At 54.4% G+C, this 25547-nt stretch overlaps 1 protein-coding gene across 6 annotated transcripts in view; it reads right to left on the reverse strand.

Moving 5' to 3' along the window:
• The window catches only part of ECE1 (endothelin converting enzyme 1), a 94166-nt gene that overhangs the window by 38467 nt on the left and 30152 nt on the right, over positions 1-25547 (reverse strand). For 2 of the 6 annotated variants that reach the window (XM_053920158.2, XM_053920160.2), the window contains 2 exons: positions 8898-8984; positions 1188-1329 (listed from right to left, as the gene is read on the reverse strand). In XM_053920158.2, the coding sequence (XP_053776133.1) occupies positions 1188-1329; positions 8898-8984 (229 nt within the window). Of the gene's footprint in view, positions 1-1187; positions 1330-8897; positions 9042-11350; positions 11544-12380; positions 12403-25547 lie in introns of those variants that run through there. The other 4 variants (XM_045190617.3, XM_024554323.4, XM_024554325.4 and 1 more) reach the window with 4 other exon arrangements.

Consider the following 25547-nt stretch of genomic DNA (forward strand, 5'->3'; position numbering starts at 1 on the left):
GCCAACTTCTCCCCGTCCCAGTCTAGCGTGGCCACCCTGGTGGGCCGGCAACTTCACAGGGCAGGTGGCGTGGTGAAGCCTGGGGTCAACATTTCCAGACCCTGCACAGGTGCGTGAACGGGTGACGGAGTCTGTGGGGTTGGACCCTCAGAGGCCGTTCGACCAGGTGGACAATCTGCCACCAGAAAGCAAGGCGCTGGGCACAGGGTAGTGAGAGACCCTGGAATTGGCGGGACCCCCACCCTCGTTTTCCCCAGGACTGCCCTTTCCAGTTCCAAAGTGCCGGCTGAACACCAAGTCTGCGTGAGGCACTCTCGGCCAGAAACAGAGAGCCAGCCTCCGTCCCCCGCCCGCAGAGGCCCGATCGCATCGATACATGAGGTGGGAGAGAGATTCGGTTACAGAGGTCCACAAAGGTGAGCCGGGTCATGGCTGGACAGCTTGCTGGGAAGCCTGATGCACACTGGGGTGCACCCTGTACCCCAAAGGGAGGCGGAGCTGGGCCCTGGGGCCCGATGGCCTGCGGCTGATTGCAGGCTCCCCAGTCCCTACTGCAGTAACCTTCGGCAAGTCACTTAGTCTCACTGCCTCAGTTTCCTCATATGTAAAATGGGGCCAAAAGTAACCACACTTCACAGAGTTGCCATAAGGCGGACATGGGATTACATTTGTGAAGAAGTGGTGTGGTATTTGGTCCACATAAAACGTTAAGTACACAGAAGCCATTATGGCTGTTCTGTCGGAACTAAGGACGCTGGGCAGTGCCAGCCCGCATGTCTCACCAGCCCACCGACCCTAACAATAGCACCCAAAGCTAAAGTTAAGAAGTCCTGGTGGGTACCAGTAAATGCCATACATTATCTCCAATCCTCAGAGCCAACCCCAAATGGGCATCATCTGTCTTTAAAGTAGAAAGGACACAGGCTCTGGGAGATTAAGTGACTTGTCCAAGGTCATACAGATGGTAAGTTGCTGGGCTGGGACGTAGACTCATGTCCTTCTGACTCCAAAACCTTCACACCACCCACACCACCCACCTGCCAGGTCTCAGCTAGCTCAGCAACCCGAGCCTGCCAGGCTAAGCTCTCTCCGTGACCCTGGAGGCCAATCCAACTTGAGCAGGGAAGCCCCCTTGCACAAGTGAACAGAGCTGAGTCAAGCCCACAGTGAAATACAGAGGCACCTACTTGTCCGGTACTGGACGCCCAGCACTGCCACGCAGGCCACCAGTCCTGCTGCCAGAAGTGCCACCAGCACCACCAGCCGCTTCTCCACTTGGGTCAGCGTGGCCCAGCATCTCTGGCCACTCCGGGGGCTGTGGAAGTTCACCTGCAGGGAAGGAGGGAGGAGGGGTGGAGAGGACGTGAGCCCAGGGCCCCCCTTGCCCAGGAGGAAGGGGCTCCGTGGCAGGCCCAGGCCTCTCGGGGACATCAGGGCGGCCCTCCTGCCTCAGGGGTGGTCTGGTTCCCACGGCCTGGGTCCTAATCCAGGAAAGGAACCGCCACCCTGCTCAGCAGCTCAGATTTGCTCCTAAACTTCAGAGAGTCAAGTAGCTCAACCCAGCTGGGCTTGTATTTTTTTGCGTCACCCGATATGGGTAGAAGGAAAAAAAAAACAGCTTTTCCCTGTTTTTCCAGTAAGGAGTTCAAAAAAAAGAACAGGATGTTTGGACTTGCAGGAGTCCAGAGAGTGTCCAGCTGCGCTCTCCTCGAAGCCCCCGCATCCATCGTCTGGGACAACATATCACAGGGGGGACAACCACAGCAGCTCACACTTTCCAAAGCGTGAACGTCACCTCAATTCAGTGCCAGCTCATTCAACACCCACAACCCCATGAGGGCTATTATTAGTTCTCTTTTTACAAATGAGGACAAGGAAGTTCCGAGAGGGAAGACCCTGCCTCCCATCACACAGCTGAGTGGGCGGAGCTGGGAACTGACCCCATGCCTGTTGATTCTGAAGCCACCAGTGGGTCAGAGATTTGAATCTTAAGAAGATGTCCGAGGAGATGCAATGGAGAAACAGCTCCATGCAGGCAGGTCCTCAAAGGGAGGAAAAAACGGCCCCCAGCCTCACAGGCTGGCCAAACAGGAAGGGACGCACAATGAGAGGAAGTGGGGGGTGTGGCAGGGTTGGGGCTGAAGGATGTGCCAGTCAATGGTGCTCACAGCCCTCAGCCTGGGGCAGCTTGGGGCTCCCCTGTTCCAGGAGGTACTTCTTGCAAAAGCTGGGACCGCTATACAGGAGGGGTCCCCTGAAGGCGGGGCTATGTTCAGTGACTTCACGGCCGTGTGCCAACAGCTGAGCACCAACTCAGGGCCATGTGGGAAATATTGAGCGAAAGACAGACTCCCTCATTTTCAGGGGCTCACAGCCCAGCAGAGAGGCTGAGAAGGATACAGACTAGGGTGGGCAGGGGTTCAATCAGGGAAGGCTTCCTGGAGGCGAGCGATGCCTGGGCTGGGTCTTGAAAAATAAGTAGGCGCTGGCCAGGTGAGTGCGGAAGGGAAGGGGGTGGGGAGGGGAAGGAGTCGCCAGGGGAGATAGGGAGACCCAGACTCTGACCTGCGAGTGTCCCACCAGCAGCTGAGGGGGTGGCTGCCCCCCAGAGCCAGGTCACACAGGCACTTGGGGGTCTAAGGCTGGTCACCTTGAGGAAGGAAGGGCACTAAGTGGCCTCGTGGTCACTGCTGCATATTTGCATATTTTCTGGCCAGGAAATGACAAGGAATTGTTGTGCCAGAGAAAGGGGAACACAAGAAATTCTCTTGGAAAGAAAATTGGGTTCTAAAACTGAGAAAGGGAACTTGGGGTCCAGTCATATTTTCCGAGGAGGCCCAGGAGGCTCCGAAACCGAAGTAGCTGTGTCAGGTGGGGTCGGGGAGGAGGGGGTTGGTGCCACCTTCTAAAATCCCTTAAGGACCTTTTTTTAAAAAACGTGAGAAACAAAGACTCTGCCCACACAGTTGCCATTCAGTTAAGACTCTGGGCTGGGAGGGCCTGGTGCAGAGGCAGAGCGCCTGGGGTGATGCTGCCTCGCTCGCAGCACCTGACGGCCTACAAAGTGCCTCTTCCGAGGCATCAGACTCCCCACGCAGTTCACCCTGCATTCAGAGGGGCCCCAAAGGGTACGCAGCAGGCCTGACACTTACTCTCAGCCGTCCTGCGGTCCTACCCCTGGACCTGTGCTATGTTCTGCCCCCTGCTCTAGGCCTCTCAGTGCCTCATGGTCATGGCTTGGCTCCTGGGGGAGGCGGTGGAAGAGCAAAGAGGCAGGGAACCCTCTGCCTAGTGTTGGCTTTGGGAAGCCCGGGAGCACAGCCTTCAGGCTGGGGGGAGCAGGAACCCTCCCTTTATGTGGACAGAGCGATACTGCAGTATAGGCTGGGAATCGGAGGAAGTGGAAGAAGAGCAGACAGACGTGAAAGGAAGGGAGACAATGCAAGGAATGGAGGGCAGGAGGAAAGGAAAAAAAGAGTAATAATGGCAGCTAATACTTGAGTGCTTTTAGTGTGCCCGGGTGGGGCTGTTCTGTCTTTACAACATCCCTAAGAGTAGGTAATGGTATTAGGTCCAGAAGAAACACAGGAAGTGGCAGGGGCGGAGAAGGAGAGAGAACAGTGAGAAAGGCCATCTCTCTCCAGAACCGGAAGCCTCGGCCCAATGGCCGTGCTGCTCCCCAGGAGCAAAGTTGAGCTGAGCCTCAGTGTTTGATGACAAGCAAACAGATGGTGCTCTCTGTAAAATTCAATTAGAATTAAGTTAGAATCAAATGAGAAAATCACAGTTCCAGGTGGAAATGGCAAAGAGAATTTGAAAACAGGGTTTTTAATCTTTATAACGGTCTTCGCTCACCTCATACTGCTGGGCTGCAAGAGTCTCTTGGTTTCTAGACAAGGGACAAGCCTACCTCTGAGGGTGGAAGGGCTCCAGAGGCTGCCCCCTGGGCAGGAGAAGTCACCTGGAGGCACTGTGCCATCAAGAGACCTCTCCAGGGGAGGCTGTCCAACTTCTGGCTGTACTGGACAGGGCTGGGGCTATAGACCCAAGTTGCCAGCGAGTCCCTTCTTCTCGCTTAGCTGCCATCATCCTGCCCTGCCTCCTTCAGAGGATCCAGCAAGACAGGCCACATCAAGGGGAGGATGCAAAGGTTTCCCCCGTTCCTTTTGGAAATAAGGGGATGTCAATCACCAGGACTAGTGGCAGGCAGCCCACTCCACCTTGGGTATGTGACCATCCGCCAAGGAGCAGAGCCAACACCTTAGAAGATGGGGTTGAGAATTACTGTAAATACTTGGCTCACTGGTGGGCTTAAGATCCCATTTATTGTTGTGTGAGGTAAAGAATGAGACAGATGCCCTGGCTGGTGTGGCTCAGTGGATTGAGTGCTGGCCTGTGAACCAAAGGGTCACGGGTTCGATTCCCAGTCAGGGCACATGCCTGGGTTGCAGGCCAGGTCCCCAGTAGGGGGTGGGCAACCATGCAATGATGTTTCTCTCCCTCTTTTTCCATCCCTTCCCCTCTCTCTTAAAATAAATAAATAAAATCTTTTTAAAAAAGAATGAATCCGAAAGAAAAGGATGCCCTCCAAAGAGAGAGGTGGAGAGGGGGACAGACGGACAGACACAGACAGAACCAGGGAAACAGAATGAGAGCAAGAGGCAGCTGAGCTGTGCAGCCTGAGAGTTCCCAGGGTTTCCACAGGAAGGAAACAAAGCCCTCTTGAGGGATAAATATTCGGTTACAGAAGTGAATGTGTGGCTTGCCTAGGCTTCCAGCAAGAACGAGTTCTGCAGGCAGTTCTGCAGGTGAGGAAGGGCCACTGCTGCCTGGGGCCCAGGCAACAAGCCAGCAACAGAGGGACTGGGGCAGGGGGCCAAGCCTGGTTTTCAGACAAAGCAGGGGTGTCGGGGAGAAGGCAGTGGCTGAAGGACTGCCAGGTCCTCAGGCGACCTGGGCATCAAGGAGCAGCAGACAGGGGTCAGCCTGGACAAGGGTTTGGCAGGGGGCCCGCCCCCTGCAGCTCAAGAGCCGAGCCACCCCATGAGGACTGGCAAGGCAATCAGGCTGCCTGCCTCGGAGCCAGCCCTTCAGAGCAGACAGACCGTGACAGCTTGGTCCTGGGCAGCACTCCGCCTCCTTGAGGGTTAGGTTAGGGAGGTTTCTTCTACAAGTTTCCGTATGGTGGACTTTGGCTAAGACTACTGGGGCCAGTCCAGAGCAAAACTGTAAGTCCTCAGGTCCTCTCCATTTGTTCTCTGAGTCCTACCTGTCCCCGTGTCCCCGTGCCCCCCCCTCCCCCGACCTGACTCTTCCACTGTCTGACAACAGCTTAAAGGAGCTCCTTTAAGAATTTGCATCTTAACAGGAATCAAAGTCCAGTATTCGGAAGAAGCACTTTCCAGTTAACTGGATAAGCGTCTGAGGTTTAGGTAAACAGTCGTCATGGCTGTCTGCCCTCAGCCTCCACTTGAGGCTGCGGGGGTAACTTGAGCTTTTCCCTTTCAAGCCTCTGAAATGGTGTCTGCGGGGGAGTGGGGAGGCCAGGCAGCCAGTCTCAGCAGAGCGCAGGCTTCCAGGAGAGGAGTGATTAGATTTAGGGCATCCCTGAGTTGTCACGCCCGGCTCGTTCGAGGATGACCCTGCTAACAACCGAATCGTTCTCCGTGCACTACACAAAAGGCTTTCACTTACACGGTGTCATTCCAAAGTCGCCACAGCTCTGAGAGGTGGGTTTATACTATTAGGCGCTGAAAAAAGCTGTCTAAGTGAGTTGCTTTCAGGTCTCAGGGCCCGTGAGAGGCAAAGCTGGGGTTCTGTGTGAGAGCTGCCTGGCTTTCAATTCTGCATTCAGCCCACGGTGACTCATTTTGGTGAGCCGCAATGAGCTTGCACCTAAAATATGAGATAAAGGAAAAGAAAGACCCTTCCAGGGGAGGTACAGGTGGAACTCGGCTCCAACTAAATTCACCACTTCGTTAGCACGGTCAGTAATGAAGGTGGCTAGTTTGGCTAAAAGACAGAAGTTTTCACTTGCTAGAACTGGCGTCAATAACTCTGGAGTTCCTAGAACCAATGGGCTTCAAAATCTTGAAAAATCAAGTAGCTTACTTTTATAGCTGCCCATCAAGAGAGGGAGATTTGGGAAGCCTGGGTGCATTTCAAAAAGCCTAAAATTGAAGGAGCAGTTGTCTTTCTAACAACCACCTGATCGGAAATTACTCCAAAGGCTAAAAGACAGTCCATCACTGTGTTCCAGTTCCCAGGCCTATTGTCCACATGTAGCGGTTTGGCTAAATAGATCTTTACGTATCGGTGCCTTGAGGTATTATGGTTTTTAACGGCAGCACGTTTTTGGAGGTTTCTACAACAGAGAAAAATGCTTATGAAGTGTCACGAAGTGAGAGAAGCAGGGAGCAACGCTGTGGCCTGAGAGTCAGCTCAACGATGTTTAAAAATATACGCATGCAAACGCATGAAAAACTAGAGGTGGTTACCTGTGTGCGAGCAGTGGGGTTGCTGTGTCTTTTTAAAGCCTTTATTTTTTTTTTTAAATACTGGACTCTTTTCGTTTTCACAAATGAGTATGTAAAGAATGTACATTGGGAAAAAAAAACCCAGTGATTAAAAACATGAAATTAATAGAAAACCCTGCTTCACAAGGGGGTGGGTTCTGGACTCAGGAGAACAAGCACTGGACTAGTTCATATTTGCTTTGGAGAAGCTGTGGAGGCTTAAGGCGAGCCAGGCTGGGTGCCCACAGAAATTCCCCAAATCCTTGGAGCAACCTTTTTGGCTTTTCCTGTATAAAAAGTGGGCAAGGTATCCAGGCTGGTGTAGGGGCCCCGGCACTGTGCTCCAACCCAAACAACAGCTCCGCGTCTACAGGATTCTCCCTGACCTCTCTGAAACTCGGCATTACCATCTGTCACGCGGCCGCAGGGGTCCTTACCTCGTGGGTCAGAACCACGCATCCCACCCACTTTCTCTATCTCCCACTTTACAAATGAGGGAATTGTAGCCCTGGCCGGCGTGGCTCAGTTGGTTGGGTGTCATCTTGTAAACGGAGAGGCTGCCAGTTCGATTCCCGGGTGGGGCACACACCTAGGTGGCGGTGTTGGGGCACTTACAAAAGGCATTGATGTTTCTCTCCCTCCTTTCCCCGTTCTCTAAAATCAATAAGCATATCCTTGGGTAAGGATAAAAAACAAATTAAAAAAATTTTTTTTAAATGAGGGAATTGTGCTTTAATGGGATTAAGCAGCTTGCTGGAGATTTGAGTGGAATCAGAAATCAAAACCAGGCCCGTGACTTCAAGGACTGAGCTGCTTTCACTCCGCTGGGCAGCCTCGGGGGCATGAATGTGTGGCCCGAAAAAGGCTGTGCCCACGTGGGCTGCTAGCATAATGGCAACAAACGGGCACATGATTTTTGTTGTGAATTCCCAATGCTTTTGTGCGGGTATATTTAGAACCTGCTGAGGCAGATGAGACTAAAAGACTGCTGATTAGCCTCTGTTTTGATTGGCGAAGGGAGAAGTGCCTGCCACAGAAATCTCATTTCCTGCTGGATTTAGCCTTTTATGAAGAATCTGCAGGGAGGAGGTTCTGGACGGACTGGGTCTGGTTTCTCACTCCGGATTTCTAGCTCTGTGACCTATGATGAGTTGTCTTCCCTTGCAGCGTCTCATTCCCCCACAGGAATGGGAACAGTGACCCCTGCAGCTCATGGGGCGGTCCTGAAGATCAAGGAGGGTAATGTAGGTAAGGGTGCTGCATGCACTTGGGATCATGAGTTTGGAGCTCCCTGGACCTATGGAGCCCAGAGGAAGGACTCAGTCAATGCTATTTCCCTCTATTAGTATTTTTACTCCAGCTTCAAAGAGCTGTGCCTGAGCAGGGCTGGGTCTGGCAGCCTGGGTTTCCATACACCCTGAGCTTGCCCTCCCGATGGGCGGTGGTGTGGTGTCAGTTCACGGGGAGGCCCTGAGACACCCCCAATGTCTCCTTCGGTCAGCCTGGCTGAAGTCCTCCTGGGCTGAGACGCGGCTCCTCTCCCTACACTCAGGAGCCAGATCACAGAGAGCCCTTGACCTTTCCAACTGGCTGCCCGCTACCTGCCTGGGTAAAAACTCCATGAGGGTGGAGGTCCCGGTCAGGGTTGTCCCACTCAGCCCCGCCAGGAGAGGAGAGCAGAAAGCCCCCGTGCTCACTGCTGTGCCATTGGCTGGGAGGTGGTGGGCTTCTTGGCTCCCCACAGGGCCAGACCCTGGGAAGGGAGGAATCGGGCTGAAAAGTGGCTGGGAAGGGGAGGAATCGGGCTGAAAAGTGGCTGGGAAAGGGGGCAGAGAACAGCTCCCCAGGCCCCTCCAGGAATTCAGGTATTTGTGTGAAAAGAGGAAGAACAGGGCAATGCCCACCAGAGAGGGTGACCAACTGTGCAGCGTGTACAGGGATGCAGGGCTTTCCTGCTAAGACAGTTTGAGACTCTGCCAGGAATGGGCCTGTGACCAGGGCAAGTATCCTCCGTGTTCAGGAACTGCCTCTCCTGTGAAAAGGGAATTGGGCCAGTTCAACTCTGGAAGGGTAGGGCGGGTGTGTACTTCAACTCTGCCACCTGGGGACTGTAGGCCCCTGACTAGGTGGATGGGAGGGTTTGGGGCCAGGGCAGAGCGGGGGAGGGGAGGCTGGTGGGGAAGTTCAGCACCCCGGGGGCACTTTTGTTCCAGAGAGGCTCCTTCCTAATAAGCCCAGTGCTACCCACAGCTTCTGGCTTCACAGCCCCCTCAGGGGTTGGAAGGATGGGGGCAGAGGTGGAGGGAGGCAGCACCAGCGCGCACGCCCCGCCCTCCTTTGCCCTCCCCCCACGGGGCTCACACAGAGGACAGGGGCTCCTACCTGCAGGCCGTTCGGGTATCCGTCGCCCTCAGAGAGCGAGTCCACCAGGTCCTCTTCATCCAGCGTGGCCCGCTTGTAGGTCGACATCTGCAAGGCCAAGTGCAGCACAGATTCCTTCAGTGCCTCCATGGCTCTCACACCCAAATGGGGAAAATGGGGAAGTGTCCTGGGTGCCGCTACCGCCACCACTATCACAACCACAAGGCCACAGCCTGCGCGCCCCGCCCCGGACACAGACACCTGCCCACCGACCAGCCCAAAGCGGGGAGGGGGACACGCCTCCCCCCTCTCTGAGCTTAGACAGCGCCGCCCTCACCCCTAGTACCGACAGCGACAGCGCTGCTGCCCCTGGGTGCAGTAGCCACACGCTCAGCATGCGACCCTTGACGCTGGGGTCCGTCAAGGGTCGCATGCTGAGCGTCGGTCGCTGCTGCCGCTAGCGCCTAGCTGGTCTGGGAGAGCCGGCCGGGCGGCATTGCGCCACATTCACAGGCGGGGCCTGATTCAGCACGACTCCGGTTTCCTCCCTTGCCGGACCAGAAGACCCCCGGGGCCCAAGCGTTCTAGTCCCTGTCCCCGGGGAAAGTGCCTTTCCCACAGGTCAGGGCACAGCCAGTCCCTAGCAGGCAGGAAGGGGCCCGCAGCAACTCCTCTCTCTAAAAAACCTTAAGTCCCGCCTCAATAATCCCCAGTGGCAGATACGAAGACTCCAGTGTTAGGAAGGTGCCCCTGGTTTGGCCCAGGACAGTTGCGAGGGTCCTCCCATCATTGGCCCTTAGGTGCAGTGTGGGTGGTCTTTCCCATCTGAGCTGCAAAGATGAGGGGGAAGGAGGCAGAATAAAAAAGGCAGGTATCTCCCCTCTCATTTCTCCCTTCCTCTAGCTCAGGGGTCTTCAAGCTTGAGTTCATGAACAATTTTTAAAAATTCCAAAGAATGCCCCTGACTTAGAATGAAAAAACAGTGTGTGTCCGTTCGTGTGGGTGGCTGGAGGGGGACCCAATGCTTGCCTCAAGCAGGTGCTCCCCTCCCCAGGCCCTGAGGCCTCTCAGGGGCCGTGACCTAGGCTGGAAAAGTGGGCTCTCTCAGATGTGGGGTGCTCAGGCTGACTCCAGACACCCACATTCTCCCTTGTACCCAAGACCAATTCAACAGTTTCCCAAAGGACCCTCCACTTCCAGTGAGACCTGGAATCCCCTCCATTTATACGTTTTTTTCAGCTTTCTCAAAGTATTTCCATTCACTTCTGTATTTGGTTCTCACAACACACACACGGGAAGCCACAGGCTCAGAGAGAGACGAGGTGACTCTCCAGGGTCACAGCCACAGGGACAGACAGCTCCTGGCTTCCACCCCTGCCGCGCTCTTCAAGTCCCCTCAAGCAGCCAGAGTGCGTCTTTAAAAAGGACATTCTAATCCTGTCACTCCCTTGGTCACAACTCTACAGGGAAAGTCCCTCTCCGGTCCCCCATGGCCCCTGCTGCTCCCCACCTCACTCTCACTCTCCGGGACCCTCGCTGTGTGGCCCTCACTCGGTTTTTACATTTCTTTCCCTCCCTGCCCCAGAACTGTGAGCTTTGTGAGGGCTAGGACCCGCCTGGCCCAGGGGATTCTCATCACGGGGCTTGCTGAAGGCGCTCAACAGACAGTGTGAATGGTGGAACCAGTGGAAGTGCCAAATGCTCTGGGCCAGTGCCCTTAAATCCTGGTGCATCTAATGCGGCCAAGCTCAAGGACACAGGAAACTCACGTAAGGGGCACAGGTCCCACGGGAGGCAGAGGACTACGGCACGAATTTTAATTCTGGAGTCTTCTGCCTCTCTCCCACTGGGTGAAGGCGCTCCCGTTACCCACCTGAGAGAGAAGGGGCTCCCAGGCTTCTTCACTTGATGCTGGGCTTTTTCTGAAACTAGGACTCTTGGTTACACTAAGTAACAGGTGTCAACCACTCAAGAAAAAGACCCTTGAAAAAGAAGTTCGGTTCACCAAGCATCTCCCCATCCTGGCACGGCGGGTACTACTGCCTGGACACCTAGGGCTATGAGGTGTTTGTCAATACTTTCACATCCCCCAACTCCTGAACACCTCTCACCCTTCCCTCTGCCACTGAAGCTCAGGGAAATAACTAGCCCCGGTGTGGTGAAGCAATGGCTTCTCCCCCTTCACCTAGTTTCAGAGGCCACTCCTTCTGCGTAGCTCTCCTGACCACCCTCCCCTGACCCCAGGCGGTGGTGGTGGCGGCAGCATATGGTCCCCTGCTCCGTGTTCCCCTGCACGGCCCCTACCCCATGCTTCCTTCATGGAAGCACACAGCACTGTAGATCAGGCGGGAGAACCTCAAAGGCAGGGATTGAATCTCATCAGAATGGAAGCTCGACGAGGGGGGCCAAGGCCAGGCCGCCCCTGCCCTCCTTCCCGCGAACAGACGGACTGACGAGGAGGAGAGCTCACATACCTGTCTGCACGTGAGGAGGGACGCTCACATACCTCCCAAGCAGAACTCCGAAGAGAGAGCTGTTTATTTTCCAGCATACAAAAGACGAGGGCCCTTCCTGAAACACCTGCCTGGGGCCCTGAGGTGAAACTGAACCCACCTCAGGCGTGGGAATGGCTTAGCTGGCTCTGTCCGGTGGGAGAGCAGCAGGCCCAGAAGGTGAGTGACAGTCCAACAACAATGGCAGCCCTATTTTTGTACCCGCCCAACAGGGCCGGGGCGGGGCCTTCCATTCACCATCTGGGATCCCCACACCCACGCAGAGCCTCAGCCTCAGCAGGTATCACTTCCATTTTACAAGAGTGGCGGAGGTGCGTGGAGGGGGAGACCCAACATCTACTCTGTGCTGCTTGACAAAAACCTCTCCCGACCCCATAGCACCTTGGGAAGGGGGAACCAGCACCTCCACTTCACAGATGAGAAGCCTGAGGATTAGGGAGGAGGCAGGACTCGTCCCCTTGACCACCCCCCACCCAAGTCACCTGGCTACACAGCATACTGATCTCGCAATGTGCCATCAGAGGACACGAGCCACACAACTAGTAAATGGAGGAGCTGGGCCTAGTACCTGGGTCCTGACTCCTGGCTGCGTGCTCACGGAGGATGGGGGAGCAGCTTCTGCAGGTGGGGACCTCGTGGAGTCTGGGGGCACTGAGCTGGCAGGGCAGCCAGCACCTAATCTCCCTAATTGCCTCATTTGTGGCTATGGGTGCCACACCCGGCCTGGAGCTTGGGGAACGGGGAACAGCCTCTGCTGTGTGGAGAGCCTAAGCCTGGATCTGCTCGTTCCAGTCCCGCCCCGCCCCGACCCACCAAGCTGAGGCGGCCTGGTGTTCCTGAGACCAAGAACAGAGGAACCACAGCTGGCTCCCCAGCTGCAGAGAGGAGGTGATGAAAGTCAGGTGAGGGTGTGGTGGTGCCAGCTCTGGAGACCCCACCCTGGGGAAACCAAAGGCCTGGAGTGACAGAAATGAGAAATATAAATGCTCACAGCTCTGCCGACAAAGGCCTAATGGCTCCTGTGGTGGGTTTGCCCCAGGCAGGGGATCTTCAAAGAATTCTGGAGCATGTCAGAGGCAGGAAAGAGCAGCTCCAGAGTGAAACTCGAAGGCCTGAGACTCCTTGGCCACACCCACTGTTTTCTTGGTGGATTTCTAAGCCTCAGTTGCTTAGGGATACAGCCCTTTGGGGCTAAGGGCCCGTCAATTCCTGCCTCTCTAGTGCCAGTAATTAGCAGAGATTTGTTAAATCCTTGTATGTCCTCAAATACACTTTCATGTTATATATTAGTTTAATACGTGCATTTAACAGATACAGGAATATAGTACGTAAAAGCTCTAGATCCGAGCCGCGGTTCAGATCACCACTCTGCCACCTCCCGGCTGTGTGACCTTGGGCAAATGACTCTGCCTCTCTGTGCCTCGGTTGTCTCACTGTAAAAGAGGGATGGTAATAACAGTACTTCCTTCATAGGACTGTTGTGATACTTAAATGAGTTAATATAGATAAAGTGCTTAGAACAGTACTGGGCACACAGCAAGTGACCACTAAGTGTTAGCAGTTATTATTTGTATAATTGTTTCTTACAAAACACAGGCTCAAAAAGTTTCAATTGATCCCCACCTCCTCAAAAACAAAATCCAAACTCCTTAGCTTGGCATTCAAGGACTTCCCCATCTGGCCTAAATCTACCTCTCCAGGTTTACCCTCCACCTAACCCTCAGGTGTGTGGCTGTCACCCTGACCACAGACCTAGCTCTGTAGGTGCTGAGCATTCAACAGGAGTTCAGGAAGTCCTTGATGCTTGTCTGGCCCTATGCTGATGGCTGAGGGGGTAGGCCTGCGTAAGACTCGGTCATCACCTCAAGTGACCTGTACCTGATACCTCCTCTCCCAAGACTGTGAGCCTTCTGCCCCACCTCTGGTCTACCTCCTCGTCCATGAGGCCCTCCTCTCCTCCCCAGTCTGAAGGAATTATGCCCTGACTGCTGGTGGGACCATGGCATAGCGCCTGCATTACACTCAGGCCTTCGTCCAGGCATCTTTACCCCTGGGATGGAGAGGACCTGGGGGGTGGACAACAGTCATCTTGTCATCCTCCATCCCTGGTGCCCAGCGCAGAACCTGGCGGTACACAGGTAACTGGCTACTTCGTATCCCAGGTTTTCGCTGGGGTACAGGCATCTGCGACTTCCTAAAGAAACAGAATTTAGTTGCTTCATGATAATCATGTGGCCAAGGGGCAAGATAGTAAAAATACGGCCATCACTCCTGAAGATGACACCATGTGACATCTATTACTACTATGACGTTATCTACTACAATGCTCAGTGTCTTTTATGTGTGAAATTTCCATGTGATTAATTTCTTTTTAAATTTACCAGGACATTCCTGAAAAAGGGAATTTCTTTGCTTTCTGATAATAGGAACCACAGGAATCAGCTTGTATCCCTTTTTTCCTTGACTACCAGGAAGCTCATAGCCAAATCAGAAACTCACCTGTGGGCATTTCCCTGGTCTTTATGTTCAGCTTTTTCCTTGTCCACATTTTCCAGTGTATTTCCTCTGATCCCATTTTTCATTTCAACTGCATATTCTTTTCCTGAATGTGTTTTCATCATCACCCATGATGAATAAAGTGAATTAGAAACAACCTATATCAGGAGCACTCCTTTCCTGATGGACTCTCCTGGGAAGGCAGCTTCAAGGTATTTATTCAACACCCGGAGACTGAGGCAGTAAAGACAGACCCAGGTACAACCCCAGGTTCCCTGGCTCACGGGCCCATGCCATTTCCCCTTTCAGGCCTCAGTTTCCTCGTCTCTGGGAGGGGTCGCTGTGAAGATTAAATGAGCTGAAACACCAACACTCTTGCATTTAATATCTCATCTCCACCTGAACTGGGACCTGATGGGCACGCTGTAGCACCCGCCTCACACCTGCTTTTCCATTTGCTCCTGCCCTTGTCTGTATTTTCTGATCTCGGCCTTAGTTCAGCCAAGTCCTGGCATTCATCTAGCCCTGCTGCGGTACTCAGGGCAAAAATAATAGCCTTCCCGGGCAACCAAGGTGAGCATCAGAGAGACAAGTCCGATACGACTCACCAGCAGCGTGCGTGCACTCACGACATGCTGGGGTATAAACGGCACTTCACCTCTCCGGCCTTCGTCCCAAACACACATCGCCCCAGCCTGACCGCGAGAAAAACATCGGACAAATCCCATCTGGGAGCCACTCGTCAAAATACCTGCCTAGTCCTCCCCAAAACCGCCAAGGTCATCAAAAACAGGGCCAGTCTGAGACACTGTCACGCCAAGGGCAGCTTACGGAGATACGATGACTAAATAATAACGGGGTGTCCTGAATGGGCTCCTAGACAGAAAGAGGGCACGTTGTAAAACTGAAGAAATCTGAATAAAGTCCTGACTTCAACTCATAATAATGTATCAGTACCAGCTCATTAATTGTGAGACATGTACCATGATACAGGGTGGGGCAGAATTAAGTTTACAGTTGTGGGTATATGAAACACAGAGTTTCTCCTTGTATTATTGTTTATTATTTAATTATTTTCCAAACAAACAACTGTAAACCTGCTTTTGCCCCACCCGGTATAAGATGTTAGTAACGGCAAATGGGGTGTGGGCTGTTAGGGAACTCTCTGTACTACCTTTCCAATAATGCTATAAACCTGAAACTGTTCCCAAATAAAATATTTATTTAAAAAACATCCAAACAACTAGCCTTGGCTGGCGTAGCTCAGTGGATTGAGCGCAGGCCTGCAGACCAGGGGTCACCAGTTCGATTCCCAGTCAGGGCACATGCCTGGGTTGCAGGCCAGGTCCCCAGTAGGGGGTGCTCGAGAGGCAACCACACACTGATGTTTCTCTCCCTCTTTTTCTCCTTCCCTTCTCTCTAAAAAAAATAAATAAATAAAATCTTTTAAAAAAAGATCCAAACAACTGGCTGCCCCCTAAAACAGAGAACAGTCGTCGACCCCAATGCAGCCCCAACACTGCTAATTTTTCAAGGCTCTTTTACACCCTTATCTTATTTGTGTCTCACGTTCACCCTGTGGAATAAGCCCCAGGGTCCCCACTTTATAGATGCGGAGACAGAGGTCAGAGACCCAGGGCAGTGTGCCAGGAAGCAGCAGAGTGGGGCTCAGCCCCAGATCCTCCTGACACCCCAGGGCCCTTCCTCTTTTCGCGTGCCACCTTCGAGCCTGGCTCTCTGGACCGACCTCCTCTGGAGACAGCAGACTGCCCCATTGGAAATGTGGGAAATTGGGAGGGATATGACGGGGGGTTGGGGACGGAGACCACTTTGTGCCACCCAGGGGTCAGATGGAGCTGGAGGCCTGAGCATGAAGAGGGGGAAGGTAGGCAGGAGTTATGGGGAAGGGAGGCCTAAAGGGGAGACTCGGGGAGATGCTGAATGGCCAAGGGCACAGAGCACGTGTGGGAGGTCGAGGCAGCAGCCCTGCCAGCCAAGGAGTTAATCACTCTGGTCTGGGCCAGAACCCCAGGCTGGGCTCCCCTTCATGTGTGGGCAGTGGGGAGGCTTGCCCACACACGCAGCTGCTGGAAAACACTCACCCACTTGGCCAGGCATTGACTCACCTTCCTGGGGGGCCCTGGAAGGCACTGAAAGCCTCACCTAGTGTTGCCAACCAATAGCCTCAGGGCCTGCTGAGGCCATCCCACACCCAAATCCCAAACCTGGCCAGCAACTCCTTACTCCCTGACACAGGCCACTCACCATACCGACGACCGTCCAGACCCATGCATGGCCCCTACCATGCTCCTTTCTACCCCACTCACCTGACAGCCTCCACCTGACATCTCTGCCCCTCTGTCCAGGCCCACCTGGCTCTGCCTCCTTCCCCTGGGAGCCTTCCCTGATTAGCCCCCTGACCACCCCCCCTCCCCATCTCCAATTATCACTGCCCCGGTCCCTCCTTCCCAGGCTGGCTCCAAGCAGAACCTTTTAAACTAACTGATACAATCCAGGCACTCTCCCTCAAACACTGACTCCCTGGAACTGGCAGAAGAAAGCATGAGCTCTGGCTTGGCTCCCAACCCCCTCCTTCCACACCCTAGGACCTGGCCCCTGGCTCCTCTCCAGCCTCTCTCTCACCACTTCTCCCTCACATGTTCGAACCTCACTGAAATGTGAGTGCCCTTCCTGCTGCCGGGCCTCTGCATATCTACTGCCCTCTGCCTGTTAGGCCTCTCTGCTCGTCCTTCCCCTGGCTAACTCTTCAGCTCAGATGCATCTTCCTCCAGGCAGCCTTCTCAGACTTCACTGTGACTCTTCCCCCTTGCTTCCCGGCAGCACCCTGCATGGCCTTCCAGCATCTCATCCCAAAAGACCGCAGCCAAAGGCGGCCGTGTGACCTGGACAAAACCATTCCACTTCCTCTCTGTGCTTTGGTTTTCTCGTCCAAATGAAGATGTCCATGGTAGCCACCCCTGAGGGTCATATTAAATAAAACAAGCCACACAAAGTCCTCAGCCTAGCGACTCACAGAGACGCAGCACTGAGTAAATGTTCACGACCTGGTGGTGGATTCAGAAAGGGCTGGCTCTCCAAGTCCTACTGCGAATGGTGGAAGACGGAAGGGAAGGAAAAACTAGAAGGACCTATGGCATCCCAGGTGCTGGGCCTGGTACTTGTTGGCACATATCATCACCTTGGTTCACCCCCGCTACATACTGGGAAACAAATGTAATTCAGGGAGGGTAAGCAACTTGCCCCAAGTCGGACATCTGGTAAATAACAAAGCCTGGGTGGGAACCCGGGTGCCTCTATTCCCAAAGCTGGTGGCTTTGCCATTACCACAAAGGAGATGGCAGCCCCAACCTGCTCTATCCCAACTTCAGGCATCACCTCCCGGCCAGGTTAAAGGGGCCTGGCGAGTTGTCCACTCTGATCTCGGAGCGCCAAGTCCGAGACAGACCAGAAACCTGCCACTGGCCCTAAGCTGCGCGGGACAACCAGGCCGGTAAGTTCCAAGCTGGAGAGACCAAGTGTGCCAAACAATTTGCTGATCTAATCACACAGAGCTCAGGACCAAGTTAATCTGTCTCACTTAATGATATTTATGATGACGATGATGACAGAGCTGCCCAGTAATTAGGCTCAACCAGGAAGCAGTGCACAGAAATGGTGGTAATTAGTATTGGTGTTACACAGGGGCAGGTGAAGGCTGCAAAGAGGGAGGAGGAAGCAGGTAGGGGTGGTAGGGGCTCCTTGGGTCCAGAAACTGAGCGTGGCCAGGGCCCCACAGTCTTGGCCAGGCCCCGTGCCAACCAACTCACGTGACGATTCTGCTTAACTTTCATAACTCCATGCGTGGGCCCTATTATCCCTTCTCTAAAGTGAGGAAGCAGGCTCAAGGAGAGGTCCATTCACTTGTCCAAGGCCACACAGACTTGCCCCGCTCCCCCTCCAGCCCAGGTGATGTCCTGGACAGGAGGAGGTCATCAGGGCTTGGGCCCGAAGGCAGGAGATCTGTGCTCTGGTCCCAGTTCCGACACTGCCTCACCCTAGGCCGAGGCCAACCCTCTGGAACATGAAGAGAAGGCGGGGCTATCAGACTGGAGCAGCTAAGAGTGTGGACCTGGGAGCCAGGCTCCCTGCGTTCTACTCTCCGGGCAAACTCCTTCACCATCCAAGCCTCAGTGTCCTCATCTGTATAATGGAGAACGAGTGTGGCATCCTCAGAGGGTTATGAGGGTTAAATAAGTTAAAAAACAAACAAACAGAACAATGCCTGAATATTATTATCATTTATTGGGAAAATATGGGTTTTAGAGTCCATTTTTCCATCTGTAAAATGGGAAGGCAGTTGCTGGATTAGATAGTGGTTTGTAAACATATACAGTTTTAATCCCATAGCGCCCTTTGTTTTAAAAAACTTAACATGGCAACCCAAATCCAAAGGAGACAGAAGTGAGGTTGCCACTTACATATTCAATGATCCCTTATCCTAACCCCGAACCTGGCTTCCTCAGAGGTTCCAAGAAACAGTTTGAAAACTGCTCCTCTACATTCCTCTCAGAACTAATTAATGGCTCCAAGGCTCTGCGGTCAATCAGAGGTGGGGTGGATGCAGGAAGTGGGTATGGGAGCTGGCTGGATTGTGCTCCCCCAGCACAGGTGGGCCCGTGGAGGCATGGCGTAGGTGGGGCCACGCCTGTGGTGGAGTTCACGGGGCCTGCTGGCGACCACCATTCAAGCTACAGAGCGATCTCCCCAAGGGGCAGCTGGCAAGCAGACGGAAGAACAATGGACCCACATTCCATCCTTGGGCAGCTCTTGCCACCTCTCGGTCCCCTGTCCCGGCCTCACTGTCCTCAGCTGTAAGACGGAGATGATACCACCATTCTCATCTGGTGACCTCGGGACAAAACCGAGTCACATGCATGCACAGGCTTTGCAACTGTGAGAGATCGCCCCACGTTAATATTTTCACTTATTTCTAGCAGATTATGTTCCCTTCCTAAGAGCGCAGAGTTTAGAGCCAGACTTCGGAGGTCCAAGTCCCCATTCCGAGGGGTACTGAGTGCCTAGGGTGCAGTTCTCAGCCCTTTTCCTCCTGTGTAAAGGGACGCCATCAGGGGGCTGGCAGACAGCCTGGCACACAGTAAGTACTCAGTAAGTGCTGCTTTTGGATTTGCGGGAACAATAACTAAAGGCAAACTTGCTCCCTAGGGCCCTCCTCCAGGGCAGACATAGCTGAAGAGGGGCAAGAGCTGCCCCCTCTAAAGCACGCGGGTTCAAACGCAAGAGTTGGGATTTTTTTTTTCTGCGCTGAAGCTTGGCTCGAGCTTTCCTGGGCTAGACTGGGGATACGTCTGTCCTCCATCCTTAAAAGATGAATTCAATTCAACAGCTGTTTCCTGGAGGTTCTGTGATTCCTGTTTACTTCACCATACCCCTGCATGGTAGGTAGCCCTGTCCCCAGTTGCCAGATGAGGAAACAGCTCGAGAGAGGTGATGTGACAACCCTGAGGCCAGGTTGCCCCTTCACAACTAAAGGGATCTGAAGTCAGGCCGGGAGGGCTTCTCTGGTGTGGAGGCTGCCAGAAGGCTTACAAGGGCATTGGGGTACCAGCCCACATTCCTTGGTGTTCTGGTAGGAGGTGGCATCCTCAGAGTGAGGAGACCCAACTGGTATTAGGTCTTACTCAGGAAACAACCTTGATTCAGGGGAACCAGCAACCTGAGTGGTCAAGTCCTCCAAAGCCCAGTCTGTGCTGCTTCCTCCAAGAGGTCCTCCTTGACCAGCTCTGCCACCTCATCCCTTCCCTGGCCCACAGTCCACAGCTCTTTGGTGTGCACCAGAACACTCTACATACGCCACTTATTTAATCCTGTGGCAACTTTCTGGTGGTGATCTCTACCTCTCTGAGCCTCGGCTTCCTCACCGGTAAAATGCGTGATAATAATAAGGGTACATTTCACAAAGTGGGTGTGAAGATCAAAACTGGAAAAAAACAATGATAATGGCAAACGCTTATTCACCACTTAGGTCCTACCAGACCCTGGTGACACAGATGAGACCAGGGCCTGAGGGCAGGGGCTGGCCGCTTCCTGCCAGGCTCTGGAACGCTGCCCTGCCAGTGACCGCAGACCCTGCTCCCCACAGTCCCTGGTCCTGAGGAATGTAGCCAAAAGGGTTGGAAAGAGCACTGGAGTGGGAGCCACGAGTCCTGGTTTGAGTCCTGGCTGGGCCCTTCCCGGCCTGTTTCCTCTCTTGCCCGCACCCCACGGTGGGAGGGGAGGGTGGAAATGGCATCTTGTTTTGCCAGGTGATCCTTATCTTCTCCTTCCCAAGCTTTCCCGAGTGATAGGCTTGTCTGGACCAAACACTGCGGGGTGGAGATGCCCCAGCCACCAGTTTCCCTGGCAGCGGCCACCTCGCCTGGCCGTGGGCCCTGCTGGCTGATTCTTCCCCTCTCCCCTGCCACCGTCCTGGGCCTGGGCTCTCCCCCTGGCAGGTTCCTGCTACTTCTGCCCCCACTTGCCCAGTGCTCCCCGACACCTTCAGCAAGCATCAGCCAGGCTTCCACCCTCCCAGTCCCACCCTTGGCTGCTTTCCCAGCACTTCCTCACATTGGGCTCTACCCACTGACGGCCGAGGCGCCTGGACATGAAAATTCCCGTGCCAGGGCGGTCCCGGCAGGTAGGGCTCTCAGTGTTGTTCAGGTTGGTAGCGCCCTTGGGAGCTGGCAGATCTGCACCCTAACAGCACAGCCATCCCTGGCAGCCTCACTCCCGCTCCCCATGGGGAGCCTGTGTAGTGTGTAGGAGCACGGGCCCTGGAACCAGCCGGTCAGGGTCCAAATCCCAGCCAAACACTCGCTCTATAACCTCAGGCAAGTCCCTTAATCCCTCTCGATGGCTCAGCTTACTCATCTGTAAAATGGATTATTAATAAGTTGTTAGGAGGATTAGATGACTTAATAACACTGAGTGTTTAGATTAGGACCTGAAACAAAGGAACCACTCAACGAATACCAGCTATTACCAACATTCTGATTAGCCCAGGGCGGAACTCGCAGACTGGCAGCCCACAGGGCGAGCCTGGTGCACAGATGGGAATTATTCTGGCCCACGGTGCTGTCAAAGGTGTTGAAATGCCAACACTCAGGAGATTTTACATGAAAGTCAGTCTTTTCAGCTTTCTTTAAAAAAAAAAAAACAACACCGTGGCAATGCTGGGCCCACATTCTCAAGTGGCAACAGTCAGCTGGAGCTGAGGAGTGCTTGTCCCCTCCAGACAGGCCACGAGTCCCCAGGGTATCACAGCCAGCACCCCCGCCCCACACCCCAACTCCTTCTTGTCTTCTCCTCGCTGCGGCCCAGGGCCAGCTGCCAGTTTTCACCACGCTGGTGCCCTGAGTCTCCTAACAAAGGGAAGAGAGAAATACTTCTTGCACCCCTGTCTCAGTGGGAAAATGATTTATGTGAGGCTTAATACAGGCAAAACTAATGGGCGGTGACAGACGTCAGAACAGCGATGGCCTCGGAGGACAGGACTTCCTGGAAGGGGCCTGAGGGAACTTTCTGGGGGAACGGAGACATTCTGCGAATGTCCTGTATCTTGATTCCACTGCGGTGACACGGGGGTCTCTGTCCAAACTCATCGAGCTGTTTGCTTCTGGCCTGTGAACTTGAGTCTATGTAAGTTACACTTCAATGAGAAAAAAAAAGTGGGAAAGTGAAAAATAGGTCAGGAGGGTGTCCTGTTTCAAGGTAAACAGCGGCGGGCTCTTTCCGTGGGTGTGAAGAAGACGGCCCTGAGTTTCACGTACTGACAACGTGAGAGAGGACACGACCGCAGGGGCCCCGGGAAGTCACCCAGGCCCCTGGCTCACGTTGGACATTGAGACGTGTAGGCTCAGGTCGTGAATGACTGGTCTTCCAGGAGCTGCACAGACCCGCGGTGTCCAACACAGTGGCCACGAGCCACGTGTGGCTTTTAAAAGGAAAACTAAGTAAAGTAAAACAAAATGAAAGCCCTCGTTTCAGGTGCTCCACAGCCGTACGGGGTTGCTGGAACACAAGAGGACACCGCCATCATCACAGAAAGTCCTCCACGCCCGAACTGCTGTGCGTGCTGGCTGTAGCGCTGGGCCAGCTTTGGGGCCGGCTGCTAGGGCGGGGACTGTGATCGCTGCTGCGCAGCGCCTGGCACAGAGCAGGAGACGTGAGTGGAAGGAAGGAAGGAAGGAAGGAAGGAAAGAAAGCAAGAGAAGCAAACAGGAAAACCTGGGTTTGCGTCCCAGCTCTGGCTCTCGCCAACCGGAGGGCCTCCAGCAAATCTCCCCCAAGCTTAGTCCCTCCCTCCCTTTCAGGACAGGGCGCATAGGCGATGTCCTCCTCGGGAGTGCTTGGAGTCCCAGTGGCCAAGGGAGGGCCAGCAGGAGGACTGACGTGCGGGCAGCCCTACCTGAATTCTAGAATAGGCACGGCAGCAGCAGGGGGAGGGGCAGCTGGGGGGCACTTCTGTTTGTGAGAGCAGCTTTTGAAAATGGGGCACAGGGTCCAGCGGTAGTAAGATAAAGCAGGCTGGGCCTGGTGCTGCTGGTTCAGGAGGGAGGGCTGCTGAGCACAGGGAGAAACGTGCGTTAGCCCCCATGCCTGGCTGCTGGAATTGGAGTTGGGCAACAGCATAGGACACCCACAGATACTGCTGTGGTAGGAGTGACTGGGACAGGAAGCCGCCCCTATCCCCAAAGAGACCCTCCCCCTTCCTGCAGGGCAGGCCAGAATGGGACCCACCATGGGTGCTGCTGGGAGCCCAGAGGGCTGGCTGGGTCCTGAGAAAGGAGCTGGCCCAGGCTTGTCTTCCCAGCATCCAGCCTCCATATCCAGCCATATGGTGCCTCTAGGAAGCCAGGAAGGGCACTGCTTATCTGTCCGTTCATTCATTCAAAAAATATTTATTAGGCACCTACTGTGTGCCAGGAAATGAGTTCCAGGCCTGATATACATCGTTGAACAAGATAAAGTCCTCGTTCTGAGGAGCTTGAATTTTAATAGGGGAGACAGACGATAAACAATGTTGCCAAGAGTTATAATAATAGCATTTAACATTTATGGAGTGCTTACTGTGTGCTGAGCACTGTACTAAGGGCTTTTTAATGCATTTCCCATTTAATCCTTACCAAAATAATAATATGTATTATTGGCCCTATTTTATAGGTGAGGAAGCTGAGGCACAGAAAGGTTATGGCCAAGATCATTCAGTTCTAAGTGGTAGAGTTTGGGATTTGAACTTGGCCGATTTGACTCTGGAGTCCCGAGCCCTAACCAGTACCCAGACTGCCTCACTTCAGGGGGATCTGTGTCATACGGAAGTACAGCAGGGCAGGTGGTGGAGACCACCTGGAGAGGAGTCCAGAAATGCCTCTGTGAGCAGGTGACAAGTAAACTGAAACCAGAATGATGAGATGTCAGCCGACAAGGGCACTATAGTCCAAGGGAACAGCAGGAGCAAAGCCCTAGAAGGGGGACCATACTTAGCGTTCAAGGCAGAGGAGGAAGGGCAGTATGGCTGGGGGCGGAGTGAGACTCATTCCAAAGATGAATTAACTGAGGGCAGAGACAGGAAGTCCCAGCCAGGGCCAGAGGTCAGGCCTCCGGACTCCCTGCCCAGGGCTCCTTCCAAAGCTCGGCATGCTTGTGCCCAAATGCCAAGGGCTCGGCGGTGAGGACTGAGTCAACCAGGGCTTAGGATGACGGAGGGCAGCTGATGGTCCGTGGTCTCCCTGCACCCAGGTCCCCCCTTCTAGTTTCAGAGTGTGGGCTCCCGGACTGCGAGCTGCTTGGGCCTCCCGTCTGTGTTTCCCCAACCAGGGCCACCCCTTATCACTCCCGGGGCAGCTTGCTCCCCTTAACTCATTTTGTTGGCAAATTGGAGGGGTCGGAGTAAGGATTTCCTTGTCGTGGGTGGAAAGATAGATTTTCGAAGAGAGACACATGTGCCTCAGCTGTTTCGTAGTGGTGACACTGAGTCACGTCACCTCCTTGAGCCTCAGTTTCCCCCTCTATACATTGAGGACAGCAGTGGTTTCCTGGAGGGTTGTTAGCTGCGTCAAGTGGGACCCTATGGAAAGGGGCAAGCTCGGGGGCTGGCACAGAGTTTCAGAAAAGGCAGCTCTTTATGAAAGTCACAGATGTGAGGACGTCAGGAGCGCGAGGGCACCAGGGGTCATTGTCCTGCCAGGTCTGGGGCTCTTTGTACCACCGATGAGAACAGCCAAGGGCGGGGAATGGAAGCTCTGCCCTGAAAGCCAGAGGCCACACCTGCTGCCATGGCTGTGCCCACGTAGGGGCTGCTGCTCCTGGGTGCTGGGCTCCACACAGGAACTGGGAAGGGACAGATAAGCCTTGTGGAAAGCAGCCAGGCAGGCCCAGAGGAGAGGCCCTGGCCCACGCTGAGCCTGAGTACCCCCTGAGCATCCTTATGGGGGAGAGATCTGGGCTAGGAAGAGAAGAAGAACCTGGCTCAGTGTTTTCCTAGCAGCCCAGTGGGCCACCTCCCTTCTGGATCCCCCCAGAGAGGGCAGATGGGTCACCTCTAGAAATCTGCCTGCCCCTCTGCTCCTGCATAACCCAGCTAGCTCTTCCCCCATCATGGGAACTGTGCCTCCACCTCCAGGAACATGCCTCCACCTCCACCTATGGGCCTTCGCTCAGGCTGTTGTTTCCTCCACCTGGAAACCTCGCCACCTGCTCTGTCCTTCAAGGGCTAACCTTCCGAGGCTCAGCCTAAACAGTGTTTCTCTTGCGCCACCTGAAGCAGCTCCTTCCTCAGAGCTTTAGTTTCACAAACATTTTTTAAGGCTCACAACACCGGCTGGCTTCCTCTGTCACACGTCCTGCCCGGGCTCGGACACAATCAAGAGCTTCAGTCCCCAGCAGAGGCCACGTGAGTAGGACTCCTGGGGGCGGCTGGGTTCCTCCCTTGGAGGTGGTAAAGCACTCTCTCACTGGGGAAAAACCCCTTCTTTGGGATTGGGGGTAAGAAGAGGAAAGGTGTCTTGTGGGAAGGGCCAGGAGACCTGAGGGAGCCCTGGAGTGTGTTCCAGAAATCTCGCAGACCAGGGACGAGGTGGAAGAGGCAGGGGTGAGGCCGTGCAGGGCCTGGGACTTAGACCTGGGAAAAAATCCGGCTGCGTGACCTTGGGCAGGTGACTTATCCTTGCTGATCCTCAAACTCCTCACTTGTGAACCATGGCTGATACGCTCTGTCTGCCAACAGAAGGGAAGGGCCCACATGGGACCTGGAGCGAGCCGGAGCCACTGACCGAGGCGGACACCCCCAGAGCTCCACTGGCAAATGCTGCAGCTCAGAGCACCTCTCGCTTCTGGGCCTCCCCTGCCAGGAGCAGCTTAAAACTCCCCAGCACCTGGCCAGAAGCCAGAGCTTCTTAAAGTTACTTACCTCCCACTGAGGGCTTAGCTGGACCAGGCCAGAGCCCATCACTCATGGTTCCTGGGGATTATCACAGCTGCAGAAACAGCAGGGCACCTGGCAGCAGCCTAGCCCCAGCTCCTTCCCAGCCTAGCTCGGGCTGGCACTGGGCCAGGAGAGCACCCCACTTCCTCAGAGAGAATTCACAGCACTCTCCCTCCCCAC

This window comes from Desmodus rotundus, chromosome 3 (genome assembly GCF_022682495.2).
Source record: "Desmodus rotundus isolate HL8 chromosome 3, HLdesRot8A.1, whole genome shotgun sequence".
Classification (NCBI taxonomy): Eukaryota; Metazoa; Chordata; class Mammalia; order Chiroptera; family Phyllostomidae; genus Desmodus; species Desmodus rotundus.